The sequence below is a fragment of the Psammomys obesus genome, unplaced genomic scaffold, assembly GCF_907164565.1.
Source record: "Psammomys obesus unplaced genomic scaffold, mPsaObe1.curated_primary_1811, whole genome shotgun sequence".
NCBI classification, from domain to species: Eukaryota; Metazoa; Chordata; class Mammalia; order Rodentia; family Muridae; genus Psammomys; species Psammomys obesus.
In genome coordinates this window covers 12,184,672-12,209,691 of record NW_026592510.1, presented here as the reverse complement: position 1 = coordinate 12,209,691, position 25,020 = coordinate 12,184,672, and the positions used below count along the sequence as shown (strand labels likewise).

Here is a 25,020-nt window from a genome sequence, read left to right as displayed (position 1 = left end):
CACACACACACACACACACACACACACACACACACACACACACACACTATTCCATATTAAAATACTATCTTCTCTATAAAATGTACATAAATGAGGAAGTGTAAAGAAGGAAATAAGAGACGTCAGTACTTTCTTCACTCCCCCGGTGCATTGCTGTGTGCTCCCCAGAGTGCCTGCAAGCCACTCTTTGTCTCTGCAGACTTTCAAGAATTAGCTTTTTTCCTTCTTCATGTCACAGACCTTTTAGAAAACATAGGTGATGTGCCTGAGTGGTGGAAAATGTGCTTAGCATGTGCAAGGCCCTGGTTTCGTGCTGAGGAGAGAACGTAAGCTGGGCAGTTTTTCACATGCTGATAGGGGGACCGTCTACCTCATAGTCAGTGTGAGGATCGCTTACATAGTTGTTAGTGTCTGATTAGATACTTAGATCCTGCATTTGGGGCTTTGTTTCATCGCTGGCGTCTTCTCTGGACATTTGGGTTCGTTCTCAGAAATGAAGTCATTAGACCAGATGATCCAACCTTCCGCGATTCTGATGTGGTCTCCCCTGGTTCTGCCCTTCAACACAGTCTAATAGCACTACTCTTGCAGTGACCTGTGCTGGCTTTGTTGTAGCCCCTTTCCCTTTAGCCAGTTCCTTGGAGTGGGTGTCAGGGCCTCTTGTCTTATACACTGATTCAGCCTATAAATCACACTTGTTTTAAGTAAAGGACACAGAAAGGCAAATTCTAGTATTTGCAAGTCAACCATCAGCAAGAGGACTGGCTGAAAGATGCTGTTCCCTCTGTTTAGAAAGTCTGCACCACTGTCGGCCACACTTACCCCCATTCAACTGGGCTGCTGTTAGATGCATTGAGGTTATCATTTGAAACTAGAAGAACTTTCCCCCAGGCTAATTGTCACCAGGCCTTCCAGACTTTCCTAGTACATAAAGCCGCAGCAGCTCTTCTCACACGTTGGTAAACATGTCCTCTGAGCTAAACATGAATTATTTTAGAAAACATGGAGTTACTTGAGTTTCTTTAGTGAAAATTGTCAAGTCAGTTTCTAGTGATGTTTTCCCAGCTCCTAAAGAAGAAATTAAACGAAACTGATATGTATAGTCGTATATATACCCTTAGCCTGTTCAAGTGATGTAAATGGCATTCATATTATTTGTACATCCATGAGAGAAGAGAAAAGCCAAAGAAATTGTCCTGACTATAAACTAGATAAAAGAAAGAAGTTTTAGAAACTTTGAATGTGAAAATAATGAATACTAAAACTAACAACAGTTTGGAAGAAACACTTTACCACTAGGGTTGATATGTGAGATTCTGTTTATAATACCACAGATTTTATTAGTTAGGAAATTTCTAAAAATGTCTACATCTCTATCACCATTCTTCTTTGCTTTTGCGAAATAGATAAATCCTTGAGGACACAGAAAAACAATTACACTGGTACCAATTCTGAAAATTGTGAGTAGCAAGAAAAAAAAAATAGTGACTAAAAATACTTTCTGTTTTTTATTTCAGGAGGGCAGTCTTTTAGTTTAAAATTTAATACCCTCATGCACAAACTAATCTCCTCTCAGAGGACTCTCTTTAGCATCCGGACTTTAAAGTATATTAAATCGAGCCAGGGAGTGGTCTTAATGGACGTTTGGGAGGCCTTCCATAGGCACCCCCTCCCTCAAAAGGTTTTCTGCTTCAGCAGGTCCCAAGTGGACCCAGAACTCATGCATGCTTGCCTCAAAAGCCAGTGTCTGAGGACTCCACCGGGGAAAGCAATGGAAGAAAAAGCCCTTGACCTCTGCTTAAAAGAGGTAGCCTCACAGCCTGCCTCTGGAGCTTCCCACCTTGGTCTCCTTTGCCAGGTTATTTCATTTCTCTGCACCCAGCTTCCCCATAGAGCAGGAGTGTGACCTCTGCATTACCCTGCTGTGAAGAGGAAAGGAGTTCATATTGGGACTTCATTCTTTTCTTCTTTGAACTACGAAGGGTTTCACACTCAGTACCAATCTAACTACCACACAGCTGTGCTCAGACCCTTTGCATGTAAGAAAATGCATGACTGAATACAGGCTGACCCTGCCAGGAGACATGGTGAACCTCAGCACAGCAAAGGCCTCAAAGTTCTATTTGCTGCCCAGAATCTTGGCCTGTAATCTCAGCACTGAAGAAGCAGAGGCAGGGGAATCACAGTAGGTTCTAGGGCCAGCCTGAGCTACATAGCACATGCCTGTCTCAAAAAGTGAAAATCGAGAAAGAATGATAATTGTTTTTGTGATGTGTGTGTGTGTGTGTGTGTGACAAGTGTATGTAACAAAATCCACCATTTTTAATGTTTCGTGCAGTAGTGAGGAGTACAAGAACATTGTTGTACAGCCATCACCACCATTCATTTCTAGGTGTTTCTGTCTTTCCAAAGTAAACTTAGGATCCCCTCAACACACCTCCTCCCCATCTTTTGGTACCTACTACATTGCTTTCTGTCTCTGCATTTGACCATATAAATACTTCCCTTAAGTGGAATCATATAGTACTTGCCCTTTTAATATGGGTTTATTTCACTTAACATATCCTAAACTATTTGTGCTTATAATATAATGCATATAATATAGCATTTTGTATATGCCCACAGGATATTTTTATACACATGCAATGAGTTTATCCTTTTGTCAATAGTTGTGGGTTTTGCCATGGTATGTGTGCTACTGTTAGGCATTGTTTTCTACATATGCTGTGTACATTAGCATAATGATTCTTAAGACATCCATGGAAAAGGGGAAGGGAAGTTTTCTTTCCTTCATTTTCAGGTAAAATAAAATCAGGAAAGAGTAATAAGTGGTGACTGACGGTGCAGAGCCCAGTTCTGTTTGTCTCCTTGTTCATGAGCCTACCTATCATTGTTCCAAATTATGTCATCACTGAAGATGATACTGTGGACCAACCCCTTTGTCTGCCCAAAAATGTTTTCTGTTGATAAAGATCTATATGACATTTAGATATGTACCTACTCACATATGCCATGAGTAGGTACACCTGTATTTTACATGTATGTCTAACATGGGGAAGAATTAGTTTGGGGATGTTTTCTTCAAACCTACGATTTCAGGAGGAATCAGCAGTCAGGGTTAATATGACAGGCTTCTGTTTCTGGTTTTGATGGGGTATCTGTTCTCCCCCCCCCCATGTGTGTGTGTGTTTGTTCAGAACCAAACCTAGAGTCTGTGTGTGGTAGACAAGTGATCTTCTCCTAAAATAAATCCCTGGTCCCAAGAGCTCCTTATTGTAAATCAAACAAGGCCAGGGCACCTAAGTATTTGCCATATGTTTAATCCCTCCCCTCCCTCTTCTGTCCTCAATCTACCTCAAGTGCACAGCCTTCAGCAGCAGTTGAGGGTAGGACACACACTCATTGTCATCATGGTGAGTCAGCCTCTTAATTTCCTACTATAAGTCTGAAGAAAAGCAGTATTTATTTGTTAACATCTAAAATGTTTTATTGACTAGTAAACCTTTGAAGCTTTTTATTTATTTTATATTTATTTTTATTTTTATTTTTATTTTTAAGTTATGTATACCAACGTGTTGGGGAGGAGATACGTGCATTCCATTCCAGGTGCCTGCAGAGGCCAGAAGAGGGTGTCAGATCTCCTGGAGCTGGAATTACAGGCAGTTGTGAACTTCCTGTTGTTGGTTCTGGGAATCAAACTAGGGTTCTCTGCAGGAGCAGCATGATGTGCATGTGAAGAAGTGTTTTGGATCAGACCAAAATTTCATTCTCCTCACTCTCTTGCTGTACCACCACCAAGCATTTATTTTTTTTATTTTTATTAATTACAGTTTATTCACTTTGTATGCCACCTGTAGCTTCCTCCCTTCTCCCCTTCCAACCCTTCCCTCCTGTTTTTACACCCATGCCCCTCCCCCAGTGCACTGATAGGGGAGGTCTTCCTCCCCTTCCTTCTGATCCTAGGCTATTAGGTCTCATCAGGAGTGGCTGCACTGTCTTCCTCTGTGGCTTGGTAAGGCTGCTCCCCGCCCCACCACCACTCAGAGGATGGTGATCAAAGAGCAAGCCAATCAGTTCATGTCAGAGACAGTCCCTGTTCCCATTACTATGGAACCCACTTGGACTCTGAACTGCCATTGGCTACATCTGTGCATGGGTTCTAGGTTATCTCTATGAATGGTCCTTGGTTGGAGTATCAGTCTCAGAAAAGATCCCTGTGCCTAGATTTTTTGGTTCTGTTGCTCTCCTTGTGGAGCTCCTGTCCTCTCCAGGTTTTATTGTTTCCTACTTCTTTCATAAGACTCCCTGCAGTCTGCCCAAAGTTTGGCTATAAGCCTCAGCATCTGCTTTGATACCCTACAGGATAGAGTCTTCCAGAGGCCCTCTGTGATGGGCTTCTGTCCGTTTCCCTGTTTTCTCCCTCTTCTGATTTTTTTAAGCAAACTTTTTTAAAGAGAATGTAATACCTGCCATGACCTCAAATGATCTGGAATTTTCCATTAACTTCTCATAATTTTCCTGTTAGTATCTGTGTGTCTCTCATATTTGTGGGGTTATCTCTGTATTTCATGTTTACATTTTAACAATCTTTATATATCCATGCACTTCTAGGACATTCAAACTTATCCAGGATAGAACCGTATTGATTTTTTTTTCTCTCTCTCTCTGATAGGTTTGAGATTGAAATTGAGCCTTTGTTTGCCAGTATTGCCCTCTACGACGTTAAAGAAAGGAAAAAGGTATGAAAGCAAAAACAACCCCTCCCACACATTCCATATGATTTGGGCCGTGGTTCATGTTTTCAGCCTCACTTCTGTGTAGCAAGAAAGTGTGTGTGTGTGTGTGTGTGTGCACGTAGATTGTGCTGCACAGGTAAGTATATATGTATTTGCAGGTGTACACACACACACACACACACACACACACATACACACATATATATATATACATACGCATTTGTAGAGGCCCGAAGTTGAGAGTCCTGTCTTCCTTGGTCACTCTGCACAGTGCACATGCAGGGTCATTCACTTGGACCCAGACCTTATGGGCCCATGCGGCTAGCCAGCTTGCTGCAGATTCCCACTGTCCACCTTTCAGATGCTGGAGTCACAACTAGCCCCTGTGTCCACCCAGCATTTCTGTACATCTGGGACTCAGGCTCAGACATCCATGCTTGTGTGTCGGGTGCTCCCTGCTGAGCCCAGCATGCACCTCAGATCTGAGAGCAAATTAACGTTAATGGCCCCAGATTGTCTTCCTTTGCCATGATTGAAAAATACCAATCTGGAAATTTATCGTTTGTGTTCTTGGAAGAATCTAAAGCCTGCTGGAGGCACCGCTGGTTGCATAGAAAAAGAAATAAATAGCACTTGATGTTATGTGTAATACAAAATAATGTGTCGTTTTTAACAGGTTCAGCTATGCAAGCCTTTTCCTGAAGTTTTTGTTTTAATGTGAAATAGGTCCATTGTGGGGCTGGGGAAGATGACTCAGAGGATAAGAGCTCTTACCACGCAAGCATGACGACCTGGGTTTGAATCCCCAGTACCTACAGAAAAAGCCAGGCACTGCTGCATGTTCCTGTATCTCCAGCATTTAGGGGAAGACGCTGGCTGATTCCAAGAGCTTGCCCGACAGCCTGTCTCGCTTAACCTGCAAGCTTCCAGTTCAGTGAAGATCCTATTCTGAGGCAATAAAGCAGAAAGCGATAGGGACAGACATCCACCACTGGGTTCCTTTCCAGTGCTCTTAGCCACTGATTGACCCCAGTTCAATTCACAGCTCTCACAGTGGCTCACAAACCTCTGTAACTCCAGTCCCAGGTGATCCAGTGCCCTCTTCTGGCCTTTGTTGGTACTGCATGCACATAGTGCACAGACATATATTCAGACAAAACACCCGTACACATGTAAAATAAAAATAGGCAGTAGTTCTCAGGGCTGGAGAGATGGCTTAAGCAGGCGTGAAGCCTGGAGTTCAGATTCTAGCACTTATAACAAGCCAGGTATCCCCACACATGCTTGTAGCCCCATCTGTGAAGCAGGTGGAAACAGGAAGGAGGTTTCTGGCTTCCACTTTAGCTAGAGGGAGAGAGAGAGAGAGAAAAAGATCCCATCAACACTGTTTCCCAGCTTCCGCCTGCACCTGTGTGCACAGACTCCCACACATACATGCACATAAACAAAATGAACACCAGCAGTTCTCGGACTTTTATATGCGCAGAATTCATCTGGAATACATGGTCAAACATGGGGTCTAAGGGCCTTCACCAGGTTTCTGTCCCCATAAGTCTGAATGGGGCCTGAGAATTTTCATTTCTAATGGGTTTTTTGATGGTGCTGAAGCCACTTTTTAGGGGACCACAGTTTTTAAACCACCTACATAATAAGAGGTCCTCATCTTTTTTTCTTAATAGTTCAAGGTGGTAAGGGGTGAGTGACAGGCCCTGTCCAGCTCTGTCATTCAGAAACCCCGGCTGCCAGGAGCTCCTCTTTCCTCAGTATATGCTCTCCTCAGTCACTCCTCTTACGGCCACTGCTGTCCGCAATATGAAATTCCTGGGATGATGATGAGGCGGCCTGGAGATTTGTTGTATCACTTCTGCTCCCCATTCACTGGAGAAAAGCTAGTCACATGATCACCCCTAACTGTACGTGTGAGAGGTCAAAACTAACCCACTCTTCAGCAAGCAAGGGGCTTGACTGAGAAAGCCTGAGAGTACTGAGCATGCCCTGCTCAGGATGCTTAGCGGATCTGCATTCCCTGTGCCTCCCTGCCCATGGGGAACATCTCTGGCGTGCATGCCAGGCTTGCCTCAGGAGCACTCTCATCCTTCTTCCCTCCCTCTCTGATGCAGAGTCAAACTGGACTGCTCACTGCTCCCTAGGCTCAGTCCAGGCCTTCCAGCCTTGAGATTATTGTCTGTGCTTTTCTCTCTGCCCTCCATGCCTTCTCCTCCTGTGAGATTTGCTCATCTGTCCCTTGTGTCTTCTCCATAAATAGTTTTCCTCTCTACCCCAATAATCTCCTGCTTCCTAGGGCCTCAGTGCTGCCTCTGTGCTTGAGTGTAGTGGCTTGATTTGCTTTTACTCTAGTTGTCGTGTGTCAGCTTTTCCTTCACCTTGATTGTAAACCTGGCAGAGGTTGTATCCCTGTCTTCTCCAGTGAATTTCACTGATAGCCAGGGAATACCGGTGAGTTAATAAAAAATTAAATGTTTCTCAAATGGCTCCAAACTATGTAGAGATTGTATAAAAGAAAATATTAGACTTTTCAGCAGCCACTAGCCATACACCATATCCACTGTTATACTCGTTAGCCAGTTTTCCCTGTGACTTTTCAACTCTTGTAGCACTTTTAGACCAGGAATACACAGCTCTAACTGATTTTTCCCTTTGCTGATCATTTACAGATCTCAGAAAATTTCCACTGTGACCTGAACTCTGACCAGTTCAAAGGGTTCCTGCGCGCTCACACGCCCTCGGTTGACCCATCGAGTCTGGCCAGGTCCGCAGTGTTCTCAGTCACCTACCCGTCCTCAGACATCTACCTGGTTGTCAAGGTGATTGCACACAGCCTAAGCAGCACGTTCTGGTGTCTGTGTTGTTACCTTACTCAGCGAAGAGCCGGCAGAAACCACCAACAGGCTTGCGTGTCCTCTGTGATGTTCGGGTTGTCTCCTTTTCGGCAGCGCTTGCGCTTACAAGGAACTTCTGTTGGAACACTAGAAGGGTTGGGAGTTTGGGGGGACCTATGGCTATAGGTCACAGTCCTGGCTTTGCAGTCCGAAACTCTGTGGCCTGCTGTGACTCCAGCTTCCTGAGACTTGGTTTCCCCATCTGTGCTGTAGGTGTGATCACACTGACATCCATGAGTTGTCACAACTACAGATAAAGCCCGGACCTTCCTAACCGAGGAAAGTGCCCTCAGCAGTCCTTGTCTGGGAGGTTGTCGTGGTGACAAAAGCTCTCAGACAAAACACTAGCAGTGTTCGGGTTTTCTCTAGAAACCACAGGGCAGTGTCCCCATTCAGCCTCACAACTTGAGATGTGGCTGCACTTTCCAACTTTCACTTTCTCTTTTATCACAGATTAAGTGTCTAGTGATAGTTGAAATCCGTGGGGCCATTATAGATAGAACTACACCTCACTGGAGACTGCCCACGTCAGAAGACCAGAGCCTTTCCCGACATATTAAAGTGATAGTGTGAACCTAATAGCAAACATAGGGTATTTAACAACCTCCAGCCAAATAATTGTGCTTATTGACTCCCTAAGGCAGAAATTTTAAATAGTTCAAAACAAGTAAATCCAAGTGTCTGATCTCATGAACAGTCAGCCTTCTGTGTTCTGAGCATTTTCCACTTAGCTAGCTGTTCCATGCATGGCTTGGATTTCCATGTGGTCTGACGGTGGTGGCTTACAGGGTCCAAAGAGCTTGAGCCCCTTGGAGGTTGCTTCTTTTATATTATTTCACAAAGGTGACTGTAGCTTACAGAGACCTGTTTAAGGACCTGAAAGTTTAAAATTGGTGGCCAGGACTAGAAAGCGAACCTCAAGGATCTCAGTAGCCTAGCAGGTACAAGGCCCTGGGTTCCATCCCCAGGGCCTGAAAAAAGAAAGAAAAAAAATAAAATGATAAAATAAGTCTTTTCTAAGAGTATGTATCTGTTGCTGTTGTAAACTCTCTGTACTTCCCCCTGTGGTGCTTAATTTGAGTAAAGCTGAATTTCAGCTCTGACAGTCCCATCATTAAATACACAGTTCTCTCAATGAGCAGCCAACAAACTCACACTAGAGCTAATTTTATTTCCAGCTGTATTTCATTTGTACAAACCTACAGTAATTACCTAACAGTGATAATTTGTTGATACCACTGACTACACGTTCTCAGATTTTTTTTTTTTAATGTGAATGTGTTCTTATTTGACAGTAACAAACACATTGTAAGGTGTCTGGATATAATTAAGAAATTTAGGGGCTAGAGAGATGACTCAGCAGTTAAGAGCACTGGCTGCTCTTCCAGAGGGACCGGGGTTCATTCCCAGCACCCACATAGCCCCTCACACCTGTCTGTAATTCCAGTTCCAGTAAATCTGACACCCTCACTCAAACATACAAAACACCAATGCACATAAAATAAAAAATAGTGAATTACTAGGAAATTTAGATCTATGCTGAAAAGCAAGCTTGGTTTGCTATGTAGTTGTCTTAATTATAAGATCATCGTTGTAGCTGTTTTCCTTCAAATGCATATTAAGTGGTATTGTAATATTTAGACAACAGGTAAATGTCATGTGATAAAGAAAAGGCTTCTCACTTTCTTATTTTTATTCTCAAGATGAGTATCAAGATCTTAAATGTATTCCAGGCGAAAGTCACCTAGTCAGTCTATCATGTATATTACTTTGAGGTATTATTTCAGACTTAATTTTTACCTCAAGATCTTGACTACACAAAAGGACGAAAGGATTTGTTCCACAAGTGAGGACTGGAAAGTGGGGGTGGGGGTGGACCTCAAGCTTTAAAAAAAAAGTTTAAAAATAGATAAGCTAGGCATTAAACCTACCTCTCTGGGTTTAATGAGTACATTGAGAAGTACCCCTTTTAACCTTAAAACTCCCAGCTCTTCTTAACATGCCCCTCTGCCAGTGCCCATGCTTATGAGGACTCACGTGTTCTATCCACACGTGTTTACACATCAGCCAAGAAGGACCATACATAAGAGGTTCATATCAGACTGCAGTTCTTTTCGTAAAGTCACCCTACCCCTCCCCCCAGTGCAGCAAAGGGGACAGCCACTCCTGATCCTGTCAGGTTTAGACTCTCTTGGTTCTAGATCCTCAGGAGCCATGGGTTTCAGACAAAACCAAGGCGTGTTCATTCCTTGAGACAGAGTCCCAACTGAAAGATTCTTACCCAAACTCTTTTCTTCTTCCCCTCTCTATTCCTTCCTCCCTCCCCCTCTCCTTCCTCCCTTCTCTCTCTCCTTCTTTTCTTCCTTTCCTTCCCCTTCTTCCCTTCCTTCCCTCCCCCTTTCCTTTTTTCCTGTTTTCCTGTGGCCTTGTACATGAAAAGCAAGTGCTCTGCCACTGGGCTACAATCCAGGCCCTGAAAGAGTCTTAATCTTTTACCCAAGGTTTATTTTAAATACCGAGTTTTTATTTAGTGAAAGTTAGCCTGTCTTCAGTTTGTTCTACAGGGCCGGGATTGTGAGCTCTGGAAGACGAGGAGCCACATTTACTGTGTTCACAGCTATTCTTCACGGCAGCTACCAGATGCAGACTTTTTGAATGAATGATGAATGAGTGAAGGAATGAATGCTGGTGAGCAGGATCACTGGTCAGTTTCTGGCTCAGGCCCGTTGCACCGATGTTTCCCATGTGCCTCCTCTCTCAGGGCCAGCCTTCTCTTATTCTGTTGGAAGATGGAAATGGGATGAGCTTTTAAACCTCTTTTGTAAAAAGACACTTTCTGCTGGGACTACTCCTGACGTTGATGCCCACTGAGCAGCTCTGTCCCACTTTCTTTGACACTCCACTGAACACATCTCCATCAGTAGAATACTCGGATTTGAATCCTTTCTGCTTCACTTGGCGCCTATTCAGAATGTGTGCCCATGACCTATGTTGACCAGATTTCTTCTTCAAGAGCCTCAACTAATGACCCAGGCTAATGGGGCTAAGTCTTAGCATTTAGGTTCATTTAAATTTTTGAGTAAAAAAAAAAATTAGGACATTTCAAATTTTTCCCTTTTTTGCCCCTTAAACATGGTGCCCGTATTTATGACAATTGATTGTCAACTCCTTAACTTGAAGCACAATGGATAATCTGCACTCATTAGCAGTTTGAGAAGACACAAATCTCAAGGCATTTCTTTCTGAGTCTGTCAAATTGAGAGAAGCAGCCCTAAAAGGGAATGCCAGGAGCGTAATTACAGTTGATTTAGTCTGTTCTGTTATTCATTTTGTGGAAGGTTGTAGTTCCCAGCCTGACTTTTACAGAGACCATATCTCTTTTTTACTTTGTAAGCAATAATAAAGAAAATGAGCTTTTCACTTCCCACATGTGTCTTCTGGGATTTGTTTTATAAAATAACTTTTACTGCATTTTTATTATGTATATAACCCATGTTTATTGTTTTAAAATAGAAACTTCTCATCAGCAATAGGAAGGAAGTAAAAAACACACATAATCCCATTATATAAAGAAACCACTGTTAGCATTTGCTGTTATCATCTTTTTAATATGCCTTCTGCCTTTCTCCTCTGAAACTCTGTGGTGGTCTCCATACTTTGTGTGTGTGTGTGTTATGTGTGGATACATATATATGTGTATATGTATATATACATAGATGTATATATGGGTTTTTTGTTAGGTTTCTCTGTGTGTAGCTTTTGCTGTCTTGGAACTCACATTGTAGACTAGGCTGGCCTCAAACTTAAAGATCCACCTGCCTCTGCCTCCTGGTGCTGGGATCAGAGGCTTGCACCACCATTGCCTGGCTCTACACTGTATCTTTAAATCAGAGAACATATGTAATGAACACCTTACTTAATCAAATATTGCCATTAAATGTGATTTTTATGGTTGCATAGATCTCATTATAGGAGTACAACCCACTCACTTTTTTTTAATGTTATTTTTGTTGGTAGATTGAAAAAGTCCTTCAGCAGGGAGAGATTGCAGACTGTGCAGAACCCTACATGGTCATCAAAGAAAGCGATGGTGGAAAGGTACAGTCACTTAAGTACTGGAGACATCTTAGGATGAACTAATTTCCAAGAACAGTCAGTGGAGTTAAACAATCATATTTCCCATTTTGAAACATGGTAACTTGTATTTTCGTGAAAGAGGAAAGAGAAACCATTACTGACAATAACTTTTAAAAGAAGGACATGACTGAATACCCCAATGATGCCACGCGCCGCTGTGAACTCTGGCTCAGACCAAGCCACACCTGCTGCCTTGGCTCTGAGGCTCCAGCTGCACACAGACAGGGAGGGCTGCCAAGGCCCCCCATAAGCAGAAGAGGGAAAGAACTCTGTTGGTTTTCCTCAGCAGCACAGGGTATGGTCATATGCAGTATTGGTAGCTGGGGACCAGCTGCAGCTTCTGCTCATCATAAGTTAGCACACTGTAAGTCCTAAGCCATGAATAAGACTTTTCTCAGTGACAATTTGCAAAAGTTACCGGTATGGTTTTTAAAATGTGGGCCTTTTTGGAATTGGTCTGGTAAACTTCTAATAAAATTGATTAAACTAAGTAAATATAGATAGTCGTGTTTTAAAATTATTAGTATGGATTTAGGAAGATCTCCTTGGAAGAGTTGTCAACAATCGTTGATATTGTTAGGAATATTTAAGGATCTTTTTAGAATTTCAAAGCACCTTTTCAAAGTAGGTACTCTTTGGACTTTGACAGATGACATATACTAGCATTTCTTTCCAGATTTTTATCAGGAGAATCAAAGTTATCTAGGTAAACAACGTGTTTGCATGTTGGCTGCTTTAACAAGCCTAGGGCATGTCCTCATAGCAGAAAATGTCATCTGCGAATTGATTGATGTCCTCTTAAATGCCTTCCTTCTGTTTCCTTATCAGCCAGACTTCCAGCCTAAGCTGTTGCTTTCCTGTTGACTCACTGTCCCCCAGTCAGTATAGTTGCTGTTGTCCCCATGCCAGGCAGTTGACTTGGTGCTAATGTGTTTTTGTTTCATCTTGTCTCTGACCATCTTTCTCCAGAGTAAAGAAAAGGTTGAAAAACTAAAACTTCAAGCTGAATCCTTCTGCCAACGCTTGGGGAAATACCGGATGCCCTTTGCCTGGGCTCCCATTAGCTTAGCAAGCTTCTTCAACGTCTCCACCCTTGAAAGGGAGAGCGCTGATGTGGAGCCTGGGGTTGGTAAGATCTCCATCTGTGATGGGAAGTAGAGGGCTTCCCATACGCCAGCTTTGCGGTTTTCTGCTCATTAGTAAGGACTCGGGAGAACAAGAGGGTATGGAGTGGTAGGTGAGAGGAAGATCTTAGATAAAATACAAAACTGCATGTGTTTAATCTGTGACCCCCTAATCAATTCTTGTGAGCAGAGGGGGGGAAGAGGGGGGGGTTTGGGTTTTTGAGACAGGGTTTCTCTGTGTAGCCCTGGCTCTCCTGAAACTCATCTTGTAGACCAGGCTGGTCTCGAACTCACAGAGAGCCGTCTGCCTCTGCCCCCCAAATGCTGTAATTAAATGTGTGTGCCACCACACCCAGCTACATATTTTTACACTAAGAACTTTGGATGGAATTTTAAGGCTTTAAAAAGTTAATTTTCAGTAGCCATCCCATCTCAAAAAATAAAATACTTGAAAGCAAGAACAAACAGTGCACAGGCGAGACACTGTGCTTGGCTCCTACACAGAAGAATGGGCACTGTTCAAAGCTCCGAAAAGCAAAACTCAGATTTCTCAGCAAAAGTTCTGGTCTCCTAAAGTTTATTTTGCCAACTGCAAGGAGAATGGGTACCAAAATTAACCAGTAGTTACTTATTGTAATAAGTTACTGTTCTAACTTATTTCACAGACTTCTCTTTTCATCACCTCTCCAAAACCAGTTATTTCTACATTTAAGGGTGGCCATGTCCAAGTGATTTTAGTTTTCAATTAGACCCACAGCCACCACCTGTGGCAGAGTTTGTGTTTTCCTACACACCTTTGTATTCAGCAAACATTTGAAGTCTACCTTTGGAGGTTTCACATATTCCTTGGTCCTGCCAGTTCTGAAACGTTGCCTTTGCAGGGAGTGGAGGCCAGCATGGTTAATACTGTTGCTGCTCTCCTGGAGTTACTGTTGCATAATCACCAGACAGAGCTACATTCTTCAGTAAACCTCATCCCTTCTGACCTTGGCATCAGTTTTTCTAAGACGGCTGTTCTATTTATTGACTTATTACAAAGTGTGGGAGAGCTCAGAAGGCGGGCAAGCCCACGTAATTCAGGCAGAGTGCTTGCCAAGATGTTAGTTAGGTCTAATTCAGGGATAGGTTAACTTGATCACCGAAGCTGATTTCCTAAGAAGTAATCAGAGACCCAGCGCGTTACGTGAAGTTTAGGTTACCAATGATAGCTGGTACATCACTGTGAGAATTAGTCATAATGGAACATTGAAGAGCCATGCATTCTAGGCAATGGACTATTCACAACAGATCCCCCCAGGCTTTGCAGAATAAAAGACACAGGTTTCAACCTGGTTCTAGAAATGAGCAAGAAATAGTTTGAGAGCCTTGGCTCTGTCTAGTTTCAATTGAAAAGGTCAGCCAAAGCACTTCTGTTGCTTGATCCACTCCAGAACAGAGACAAACTGAATTCAGAATGTGCACAAGCTGGTTTGAGTCCCCAGTGCCTTCAGAGATGTGTGAGTGTGTGCTCTCCTGGGAGAATGCAAGTGTAAAAGCAAAGCAAACACTGGGCAGACTCAACAGCAGCCCTGTGTGGGTTGAGCTCCAGACCCTTGCAGGATGACAGCCAGCTTTGTTCTCCAGCAGGAAGGACTTATAGCCACTAGGGTCCTGTCCGCTCTAGTAAGAATATTAGGGGCTTCGGTTGGGTGATTAAGAAAGGTTGAGCCCCATGGAGGGGCTTTCACAAAGATGGCTGGGTTCAACAATAACTGCCATGTCTTCCAACATGTTAGAATGACAGTTGTTTTCCGTAAAGGGAGAAACCCTGTGGGCGAGCGGAGAAGTTTGTCCCAGTCCAGGAGGCCTTCTGAGCGAACCCTCTCCTTGGAGGAAAATGGAGTTGGATCCAGCTTCAAAGCCACCACCCTGGCCACTAACATCTTCTTCAAGCAGGTATCCATTTGTATTACAGTGCAGCCAAATTTGTCTTGGATTGGTGAGGGTGCTAGAGTCCAAAGGAGTAGTGTCTTGTGGTGATCAGAGAACATAATTAGTGTCCTCTGTTCAGCTGGCTTGTTACAAGGACTAGAGTACATACAGGTGTGTCCCTGGCCGGGCATCTGTCCCACGGTGGGCGTGTAGAGGGTGGGGCTTGCACCTGCCTTCCTTATTCGAGCCGAAGGGGAAGACAATGAATGACATCGGAAGGAGAGATGCTTTTCTCACCTTCTTATCTCTGAAGAAGTGAGCTTGTTCAGCATTCTTTCAGGGACCTAAAGGAGTTCCAGTTAACGTTACAAGGCAAAGCTTGTGATGTTGGTTCCTCAAGGTCAGACAGCTGCCTAGGAAAGAGGCAGTTTCTCTGCCTGCAGCAATTCAGATGAGAGAACAGGGTAGTGGTGTTTGAACTAAGTGATTTCAGAGTTGTCCGTCACACTCACGTCTGTGAAAGACTTGTTAGAACAAAACAGACAGGCCAAGTATGGTGGCCCTCAGGAGAGGATTGTAAATTTGAAGTTGGGCTGATCTATCTAGTGGGAACATATATCTCAGGAAAGAGGAAAGAATGAAGGAAGAAGGGAGGGAGGAAGAACAAAGAAGGAAAGAGGAGGGACGGGGGGGAAACAAAGAGAAAAAGAATAAACAAAAATAATTTAAAAATGACTTTCAGGGGAGAATCCTAGAAATAGCTGGTTCCAAGTCCTGGAGTCTGTCGGCAGTTCCTCCCTTTAACCCTAAGCACCTCTTCGCAGGAAGGAGATCGCCTTAGTGATGAAGACTTGTTCAAGTTTTTAGCTGACTACAAGAGATCTTCATCCCTGCAGCGGAGAGTCAAATCCATCCCAGGTGCGCTTGGCTTCTCTTTAGCATCTTGGCTCCAGTTTGCTCCTGTTGCTGTGGTACAACACTGATCATAGGCGGCTGGGAGGAGAAAAGGGCTTGCTCGGCTAACTCTTCCACACTGTAGTCCATTGTTAAGGGGAGCCAAGGTAGGAGCTCAAAAGGAACTGAAGCAGAGACTGTGGAAGAATGCTGCTCACTGGCTTGCTTCAGGATCATGTTCCCCTGCCTTTCTTCTACAGCCCAGGCCCACCTGCCTAAGGGTGTTGCCACCCTCGATGGGCTGTGCCCTCCCACACTAATTCGCAACCAAGAAAATGCCCCCCACAGACATGGCCATAGGCCAGTCTGATCCTGGCAATTCTTCAGTTGAGGTTCCCACTTCCCAGGTGCCTCTATGTTTGTGTCAACTTGTCAACAGAAGCTAGCTATGACACTCTTGAACTGTGCCCAAACCATTTGTGATTGATGGTTTTTGTTGAATACTTTATAAAACTGCCAAAGGCGATGTGGATTTTTGCATTTGGTGTTAAGAATCTAAATTGCTGTACATTTTTTGACAAATCTATTAATGTTTTCTCATTCATAAAGGCTGTATTCTACAAAGAGTGTTCTTTAGATTTGCCTCTCAGATAATCTAATAATCCTTTGAACAGATGAGCAGCCCTTTTATCACACAAAATATATGGAAGTCTAATATTTAAAGAGAGAGCTGGAAGTCTTACCCAATGAAGATACACCCCTTATCCTCAAGCAACAACCCACAGTGCTATTTCTATAGAGCATATGATATTTCTGTACTTCTCTGCCTGAGAACTCAACCCCAAGCCACTACCAATACCAGAAGATTTTTTTTTTAACTTCACATAGCTGTGGTGTGGTTGACCTTCTAGTCCATTCCTATTCATTTTCTAATTCCTTACTTCCATTTTATAAAAGCTAATCTCAAAGCTTATGACGGGCCTTTTCTCAAGTTATAGGACATTATCTGGGAACTCAAAAATCCATACACTCCCACAGCCTATCCTTGTTCTCATGAAAGAAACCCATCACAGCAATCCTGGGCTCCTTCCTGACACGACAGATTTCAGTAAAGAAAATCCCCCTGTGGCTTGCTCTAGGCTTACTTAGGCTGGAGATAGCCCCAGCTCCTGACGTGATGAACTGCTGCCTGACACCGGAGATGCTGCCAGTCAAACCTTTTCCTGAAAATCGGACTCGTCCGCACAAGGAGATTTTGGAATTTCCGATCCGGGAGGTGTATGTCCCTCACACTGTGTACAGGTGAGGAATGTGGGCTCTTGCTCTCATCTATCTCTCCTCCCGTTTCTTGAGCTTGTGTGGAAACTAAACGTGGGCTTAGAACTCCAGAGGACTCTGAGGTCATGTCTGCAGACGCTTTGCCCAACTCTCCCTTCCAACAAGGATACTTTTTTTTTCAGTCGTAATTGTAATAGATTTTACTGGGTGTATTCCCACTAGAAATGGGAAAAAAAAGAAAAAAAGAAAAGCAGACCTATCACCCTGGCTTTCTTCCATGCAGAAGGACCTTAAAGAAAAGGAATATGAGTGAAATGTTACAGTTGTCTGGAAGTTTTACATAGGCATGGTGCCATGTGCCTAATTCTAGTACTCAGGAGCCTAAAGCAGGAGTTTTGCAAATTGGAGGACAGCTTGGGTTTCATGGTGAGCTCCAGGCCAGTCTGTATTATAGGCAAACAATACAAAGAAAAACACAGGTTCTCAGCCGAAACCCCAGCTCTGTCCAGGAACATACTTCAGTGACAGAAGTATTCTCAGATGCTGAGTGTAGTTCTTCAATATTTTAGCTTGTGTTTCTTTTTTTTAAGATTTACTTATTTATTTATTATATGTACAGTGTTCTGCCTCCATGTGTGTTTGCAGGGTAGAAGAGGGCACCAGATCTCATTATAGATGGTTGGGAACCACTATGTGGTTGCTGGGAATTGAACTCAGGACCTTTGGATGAGCAGCCTGTGCTCTTAACCTCTGAGCCATCTCTCCAGCCTAGCTCGTATTTCTTAAGCTAATACAATAAAGGAAATAAAAATTCCATCTTATGCCCAGGCGTGGTGGTGCACACCTGTAATCCTGGCACTTGGGGAGGCAGAGGCAGGTGGATCTCTGTGAGTTCAAGGCCTGGCTGGTCTACAGTGCGAGTCAAGGACTGCCAAGGCTACACAGAGAAACTGTCTTGAAAAAAAAAAAAATCTATCTTAACTCACCTTCAAGTAAGTGTGAGTGACATAGCTAACATGTTGGGTGGCAAAGAATGAGATACCATAGGACTGAGGGTGAGGTTGCTCTGTTCTCCAAGTGGCCTCATGCCCCTGACCCTTTCAGGGAACTCGAAGGGGCATTTGACAGTGCACATCTATCCAAAGCGTTGTTGCTCATGTGCTCTTGTTATTTTGAGAGGCTTTCTGCTTCTGAAATAGGAGAAAGTGCTGAACCAGGCATCTTCCCCTCCCCCCACCGCCCATCAGTGACATTTTGTGGGGTTTGCGTTTTCCTATCCTAAAGTATCCAGTCAGGTCTTACTGTTCTCACGAAGTCACCCTTACCCCATGTTGAGTCCTGCTGCCTGGGGTGCTTCCTCTCCTTGTTGCTGAGACCAAACACTTGACAAGCAGCAGCTGAAGGAAGAAGGGAAGGATCTCTGTTGACTCACAGTTTGAGGGATACAGCCCATTTAAGAAGGGAAGACATGGTGGCAGGTGGCTCCGTGGTGGAGGGCTGTACAGCTGGTCTCCTCATCACCTCCTCACAGCATGGCCAAGTGGAAAGGAGACAGATCAAGGCTGGTTTCCAGTGACCCACTTTCTCTGGAGATGTTCCACCCACTAAAGATCATAGCCTTCCAAAACAGTACCACCTGCGGGGAACTATGTGTTCAAACACATGAGCTTGTGAGAGACATTTCAGATGCACACCACAGCTCTGCTCGGCAACTACTGCCATGAACTTATGTGTACCCTCCTTCATGTGTCTGGTTCTGTATACACACGCACACACACACACTCGTACCTGTGCATATTGCTGCTGTTATGTTTTTTGGGCCTCACAGTCTATGTATTATGTACTTTGGTTTCTTCATGGAATAGTATTTTTTCTTTCCTCTTTTCAGTATTACTACAAATTCATACGTTTCAAAATTTAGATTTATTTATCTTACTGTGTAGTTTTGAATACTTTGATTGCGTGAACATACATATGTGTGCATGCCTGGCCCTGAAGAAGGCGCTGGATCCCTAGAATTGTAGTTATAGATGGTTGTAAGCTGCCATGTCGGTCCTGGGAATCGAACCCAGGTCTTCTGCAAGAGCAGCTAGTGCTCTAAACTGCTGAGACAGCTCCCGGTCCCAGTTCATACATTTTGTTAACTTGATGCATTATGCTAAACTGCTTGTTTCTCTTGAATTAGTCATGTTATCATGAGTTTAACCAGTGGGAACTTCTGAACAGCTTGTATTTTTTAACATCAGTACTGATTTATGTACTGATGTGCATAAATTAGTTTTCTTGTTATATACCATTCCTTTGTCTAAAGAGGTCATATTTTATTATCCAGTTCACTATTGGTAAACATTGTGTTTTTCTTTACTTGCCTTTTGTTAACTATTTGTGGGTTTCTGTGTGGTGTGTGTGTGTGTGTGTGTGTGTGTGTGTGTGTGTGTGTGTGTGTGTAGGCCAGAGGTCAGCTTTGGGAACTACCTACCTTGTTTATTGAGACAGGGTCTCTCATTGGGACCTGGGCTCACAAATTACACTAGACTGTCTTCTCAGTGGTTCTGTACATTCTACATTCCCGCGGTTGGGATTGTGAACTAATGATGCCATGCTTTGGTTTTTACATGGTGGAGAAGAGGGCATCAAGCCCAGGTTTTCAAGCTTGCATGGCAAGCACTTAGCCTATGAGCCAGCTCTTTGAGTAAGCTATCTCCCCAGTCTGACATTTGTGGTTTTCCTTTTAAATTGATCTATTTATAATTTATGTGTATGGGTATCTTGCCTGCATGTATGTCTGTCACCATGAAGTCCAGAAGAGGTCAGGTCCCCCAGATTAGAGTGACAGGGGGTTGGGAGCTGCCGTGTGGGTACTAGGAATTGAACCCGGGTTGTCTGGAAGAGCAGCCACTGAGCCATTGCAGCTAACCTCAACATTTGTGTTTTTCACTAGTCCTGCCAAGTGACAGATTTTGTCTTGTCTCTCTGTGAATGTTTGTGAAAGTTTCCCTAGGACTTATGCCTAAAAGTGAAATTTCTGGGTTACAGGTGATATTTGTTAGCTACATCATGTCGCTGCTTTCCCCCCCGAAACTGAATGACTATCTTCCTAACAGTGCGTGAGAGCTCCTACCACTCCAGTTCCTCCTCACTCACAGGTGCAGAGTTCACCTGTCCCCATCACACATGTATCTGACAAGCTCACTGGCATGAGGCCTGGAAGGGTCTGGTGAACTAAGAAAAGTTGCCAGGAGAAATACACTCAGGTGCCACACAATAAGAAATGGAGCTCTTCCTTCTGGCGTTTATGAGACACACAGGTCCCCCAGCTTCATCCTTCCTGAAACAACTCCTCATTTTCTTAGACACAAAGACAGCCTTAGTTTCTTTCCAGCATTTATAGAGCATTTATAGAGATACATCGTTCCATTCTCCACTTCTGGAGGAAGATGAAGGCATGACCATGTTTGCTTACTGTCCCCATCTTTTCGGAAACTTGATCCTTTAATTGGAAGGGGATGCTTGTGACATGGGAATAAACTTGCATTCTCTAGCCACCCAGCTGCCCCTCAGCATTTAATCACCCGCAGGAGTCATTTACTGTAGACATTGTCCTTTAATCACATCACTGCAGGATTTGGAATGTATTCGCGCACTGAGCCATTCAGAATGTGGGAGTATTGAGGACAAGTCTAGGCAGGTTGCTCTGTACCCAGCATGGAGTCCCAAGAAACGGGCCTGCAAATACGGAGCTGGTGTTCTTTGTTTGTGTCATAGAATGGTCAAGGCCATTGCAGGTCTTCACTCTCAGAAGTGATGGAAGGCACTTCTTCACAGTTTGGTGAAGGGGGACCTGTTCTTGGTTCTTGGCTACTGTGTCTTAACAGCGTGTTTGTAGAAATAGAGATGTAATAAACTTTGCCCAGAATCCTTCTACATGAAAACTTCAAGGAATTTAGAAAGCATGTTGTCTTAACTTCTTGTAGTGTTAAATTTTAGTGTTTCTTCTCTGGCCTTCATGTGCTGAGAGCTTACATCTGATCCAAAAGCATGAGGAAGAGAAACAGATAATAAGTAGGAGTGGAATGGGCTTTTGGAACCTCAAAGCCTGCTCCCAGTGACACACCCACTCCAACAAGGCCACACCTCCTTATCCTTCCCAAACAGTTCTACCAACTGCAGACCAAGCATTCAGGCATACGGCTTAGGGGAGACATTTTCATTCAAGTCACCACAAAATCCAAGGAAATGAAATACATGAAAATGGACACTGAAGATCACATCAGTTCAAAGATAAATGCTTTGAAACTTAATCTCACAAATGTGATATGTGGCTTAACTTACCACTTATCACAGCTTTGTACAGCTGTAACTTACAGAGGATAAATGCATCTGGCGTGCCAGAGAATGAGTGCTTCCATGGACAAAGCAAGAAGTTTAAGGTCACATTAGTCATTGTCGCCAGACTGCAGTGCTGCCTTACTGGGAAGGACTGGGAAGGGTGCTAATGGCTGTGTCAGCCCCCAGCCTTGTCTTCCTCCCACCTCCTTCAGTAACTCCTTTGTCGGCTGTGCCTCTGCAGTGTCTTCTGCCAAGCTCACTGTGTTCTACCATTCTAGTTTCATCCTGCGTGGACACTGCCCCCAGGTGACGATACCATACTCAAGTTGCTATAAGGAAAGACCCCAAGGCCCAGCATAACTTCTCAGGCTTCCCAAGCATTGGGCATCCATAAAATAAACACTTGCTGGCATGGTTGAGATCACTTCACCTACTGAGAAGTGCTACTCCCAAAAGTGAGTGGGTCTCCCACATCAGACTCTGGTCCCACGTGCTCAGTACTGGCAGGAAGGATGGATTTGGCCCAAAGTATCAATGTCTGTGAAGGGATGTGCTAGACAGGTGTCCTTTGAGACTGACCAAGGCAAGTAGCTCTGAGAAGAGAGAATTATAGCAGTTCTGAAAATGGGAAACTAAGGTTGCCCACCCCCCCAAAAAAAATCCAGGTCTGAGCTTGTGTTCCTGTTTCTGTAGCCAGATTTCTTTTTCTTTTTTTTCTTTTCTTTTTTTTTAAGACTAGCTGTTTGCCTAAGAATGCATTGGCATCAACTCCCGGCTTATTTTTCCTGATGCCCAACAGCTGGCAATAGAGGTACCAGCTGCCTTGTGGTGGGAGCAGAATATAAACTGTGAGTTGGGGCCTAGTCCCGGCAGGGCCTTCAAGGGTATCTTACCCTGTGGCTGCCATGGGGGTGCATGCAGAGATCACAGGTGTGGAGCTCGTAATGAGCTTGTTAACTCTGTGCCGACCTTTTAACTAGTGATTACATTAAAGGAAGCCACATAAAGTGCATTTTCATTTCTCAGCCCAGCCTCCAAAGTCTTGTTTATCTAATTATTGGACTGCTTTGGAGGGCTGTGCTTGCTGAGAACAAGCCCATCAGTCGGAACACAATTTCTTTGATGGATAATTAGCTGCTTCCAGGCCTCCTCCTATTCAGCTGTGTGTTCTCAGACCAGAATGTCTGATCTGGCCTAACAAGGAGGTGCCTCAAATACTCCTGTGAAGTCTTAATGGATACCGTGGGCTTGCAGAGTAGTGGAGAACAGAAAAGCTCAGGATGGATGGAGGGCTAGGGTTTAATGACTAGAATTCTTAGGAAAGAAAGAAATCAATATACTCTGGAAGGAATTGGGGCATAGGGCATGCCCTTGAATGGGACTTGCTTGTTTTCAATAAAATAAATTCCCAATTTAAACGCAGTTATCATTATTTCTAAGGTGGATCTTTTCGGTGATGAGGGGAAGTGTGGGTACACCACAGTGTCTAATCTCACCCTGGAGGGCCCTCCTTAGGAGCCCCGGGAGCTGCCCTTGGTTAAAAAGTGGATTGACTCTTTGTTTCCACTCTCAGGTTCCCCGCTACAAGGAGTCATGCAAAGGTCTGTAGTGACTTAAAGTGGCTTGCCCCTTCACGTGGTTTGGGAAGCCGTCCCACCGTACACGTGTTCTTTGACAAATGCAGTCGAGTACATTTGTCAAAGAGCAAGTAGAGTCTCCAGCCCAGCAGCGCACTCATCACAGAAAGATGATGGTCTTGAGGAAGGGATGCCTCCCACCTGCCTGTGTGCTCACTTCAGCACAATTGCCAAGTGTATATATTTACCAAAGAAACAATAGTGAACAAAACAGATGAAGAGTGTGTGCTTCATACCTCAGGCCTATTTTGGACCATCAGAGGCAGCCATTTTCTTGTGCTTCCTTGTAGGTGTGAATCGCACATCTATGCATGTGTCCCATCACACATGAAAGAGCAGAACCCTCACCCTCTGCTCCTCCTCCCTGGTGTGCAGAGCCCCTTTCTGAATATACAGAACTCTCCCTTGCTTTTTCAGAGCTGTATGCAATCTCATATGCATTGTCTTGACTTATTTAATCTTGTGCTGGTGATCCTTTTGCTTTATTTATAGTTATGTTATAATGGAATGTCTTAACATGCACACTTCATGCATGTCTATTTACTGGACAGGTTTTTTTGGTTTTGGTTTTGGTTTTGGTTTGTTTGCTTGTTTTGCTTTTCATCCTTTGAAGAAGTGTTTTAAAGAACTCTGCCTTAAGAGAGAAAGCTCAGGCATTTGTTTTACTAGGTTTAGCAACGTAGTAAGCTGAAGTTTACTAATAAACCATTTACTTCGGATGAGCAGTGGGGGAAAAAAATCAAGCCATTTGAAAGAGCCAAGGAGTGGAAACAAAATGATTCCTAGCTCTAGAACCAACTCAGGCTTAGTTGCAAATCAGGGACACTGAGCCCACATCCTGATGTTTTGCTCTCAAACTCAGCAATGCTCTTTTTTTCTAACAATGGGAAAAAAAAATCAGAAGTGACCCAATGACAAAAGGTTACTTATACAGCCTTGTATCTTATTTTATTCCTAAGCTATGGTTAGTACACCATTCAGCCACTTGAGGGCACAATTCTCTCACTTCTGGACTCAGGCAAGCAGCGGCCTTTTTCATTACAAAGCAGGTAACAGTTTTGTTACAGAAGACCACACATTTTATCATTCACCTTTTAAAAGCAAGACCAAGAAAAAGTGAGAACCACCCCAGTGCCCCAAGAGCTTTGTTATTTTCTGCACAGGGTTTTAGTCTCACCCCCAGCTCTGCCTTCTTTTGGCATTTAGCACTTTTTTTCTTTTTTTTTGGGGGGGGGTAGTGGCATGGGAAGGGGTCAAGGCATGCCTCCCATGACACACAGGGTGAAGTCTCCTTTAGGGCAGTGGTTCACTGTACAAACTTATTCTTGTACGAAGTCTCCCTGGGGTAGGAAGCTGAAGCAGAGTGGAGGATTACCTGATGTGCTGGTGGGTCTGTGAGGAATGGTGTGTGAAGAGCTGCTGTGTGCATGGCCATTGGTTCTACAGTTCATGGCTCTGGATGTTCTCCTTGTTGTATGCTCATCTGCTTCTGCCACACCACTCCCATAGGACTGTTCTAACTTAAAGTCTTGCTATTTAATGGTGACAAATGCTATTTTTACCCCTATAGGTCCTATTTATAGACCTGAGCAAGAGGTTCACAAGATACCCTCTTTTCATTTAGCTTCGGGTCAAGGCTTATGAGGGTGAAAGATATGGAGACATGATTAAATGGAGGCAAATTCAAGCTTGTAGTTCACTGTGATGAATGGAGGGAACACCCTAAAATCCAGGAGGCCATCTTTTTTGTGTGTGTGATTTTGTTAGCTGTTGTCATCAGTGTTGTTTCCCGACAGCGTCTCACTAGTTTGCTCAGGCTGGCTCCAGACTTCTGGGCTAACATGATCCTCCTGCCTCTTCCTCCTCAGTAAATGAGGTTACAATATGCACTCTTGTTTTAAAACTGGCCTTCACCTGGGCTAATTCTCCTCTGATGGATTAGCCTTCTCTTCCCAGTTTCTTCTTTTGCTGATGGGGGAGGGGGACCTTCTATTCCTGTGTGTTTTCATCCTTAGTGTCAACTTGCCTATCTACTTTACTGAGGTACCCCAAGGTCAACATTCATCCACTCTTC

The 25,020-nt window shown here is 43.8% G+C and overlaps 1 protein-coding gene across 2 annotated transcripts in view; it reads left to right on the top strand.

Annotated features, from left to right (window-relative positions):
- Positions 1-25,020, top strand: part of Dock8 (dedicator of cytokinesis 8) — a 160,335-nt gene that overhangs the window by 38,333 nt on the left and 96,982 nt on the right. For both annotated transcript variants that reach the window (XM_055613824.1, XM_055613823.1), the window contains exons 7-13: positions 4,673-4,739; positions 7,412-7,561; positions 11,654-11,734; positions 12,743-12,902; positions 14,696-14,832; positions 15,633-15,726; positions 16,842-17,004. In XM_055613824.1, coding sequence (XP_055469799.1) covers positions 4,673-4,739; positions 7,412-7,561; positions 11,654-11,734; positions 12,743-12,902; positions 14,696-14,832; positions 15,633-15,726; positions 16,842-17,004 — 852 coding nt within the window. The remainder of the gene's footprint in view (positions 1-4,672; positions 4,740-7,411; positions 7,562-11,653; positions 11,735-12,742; positions 12,903-14,695; positions 14,833-15,632; positions 15,727-16,841; positions 17,005-25,020) is intronic.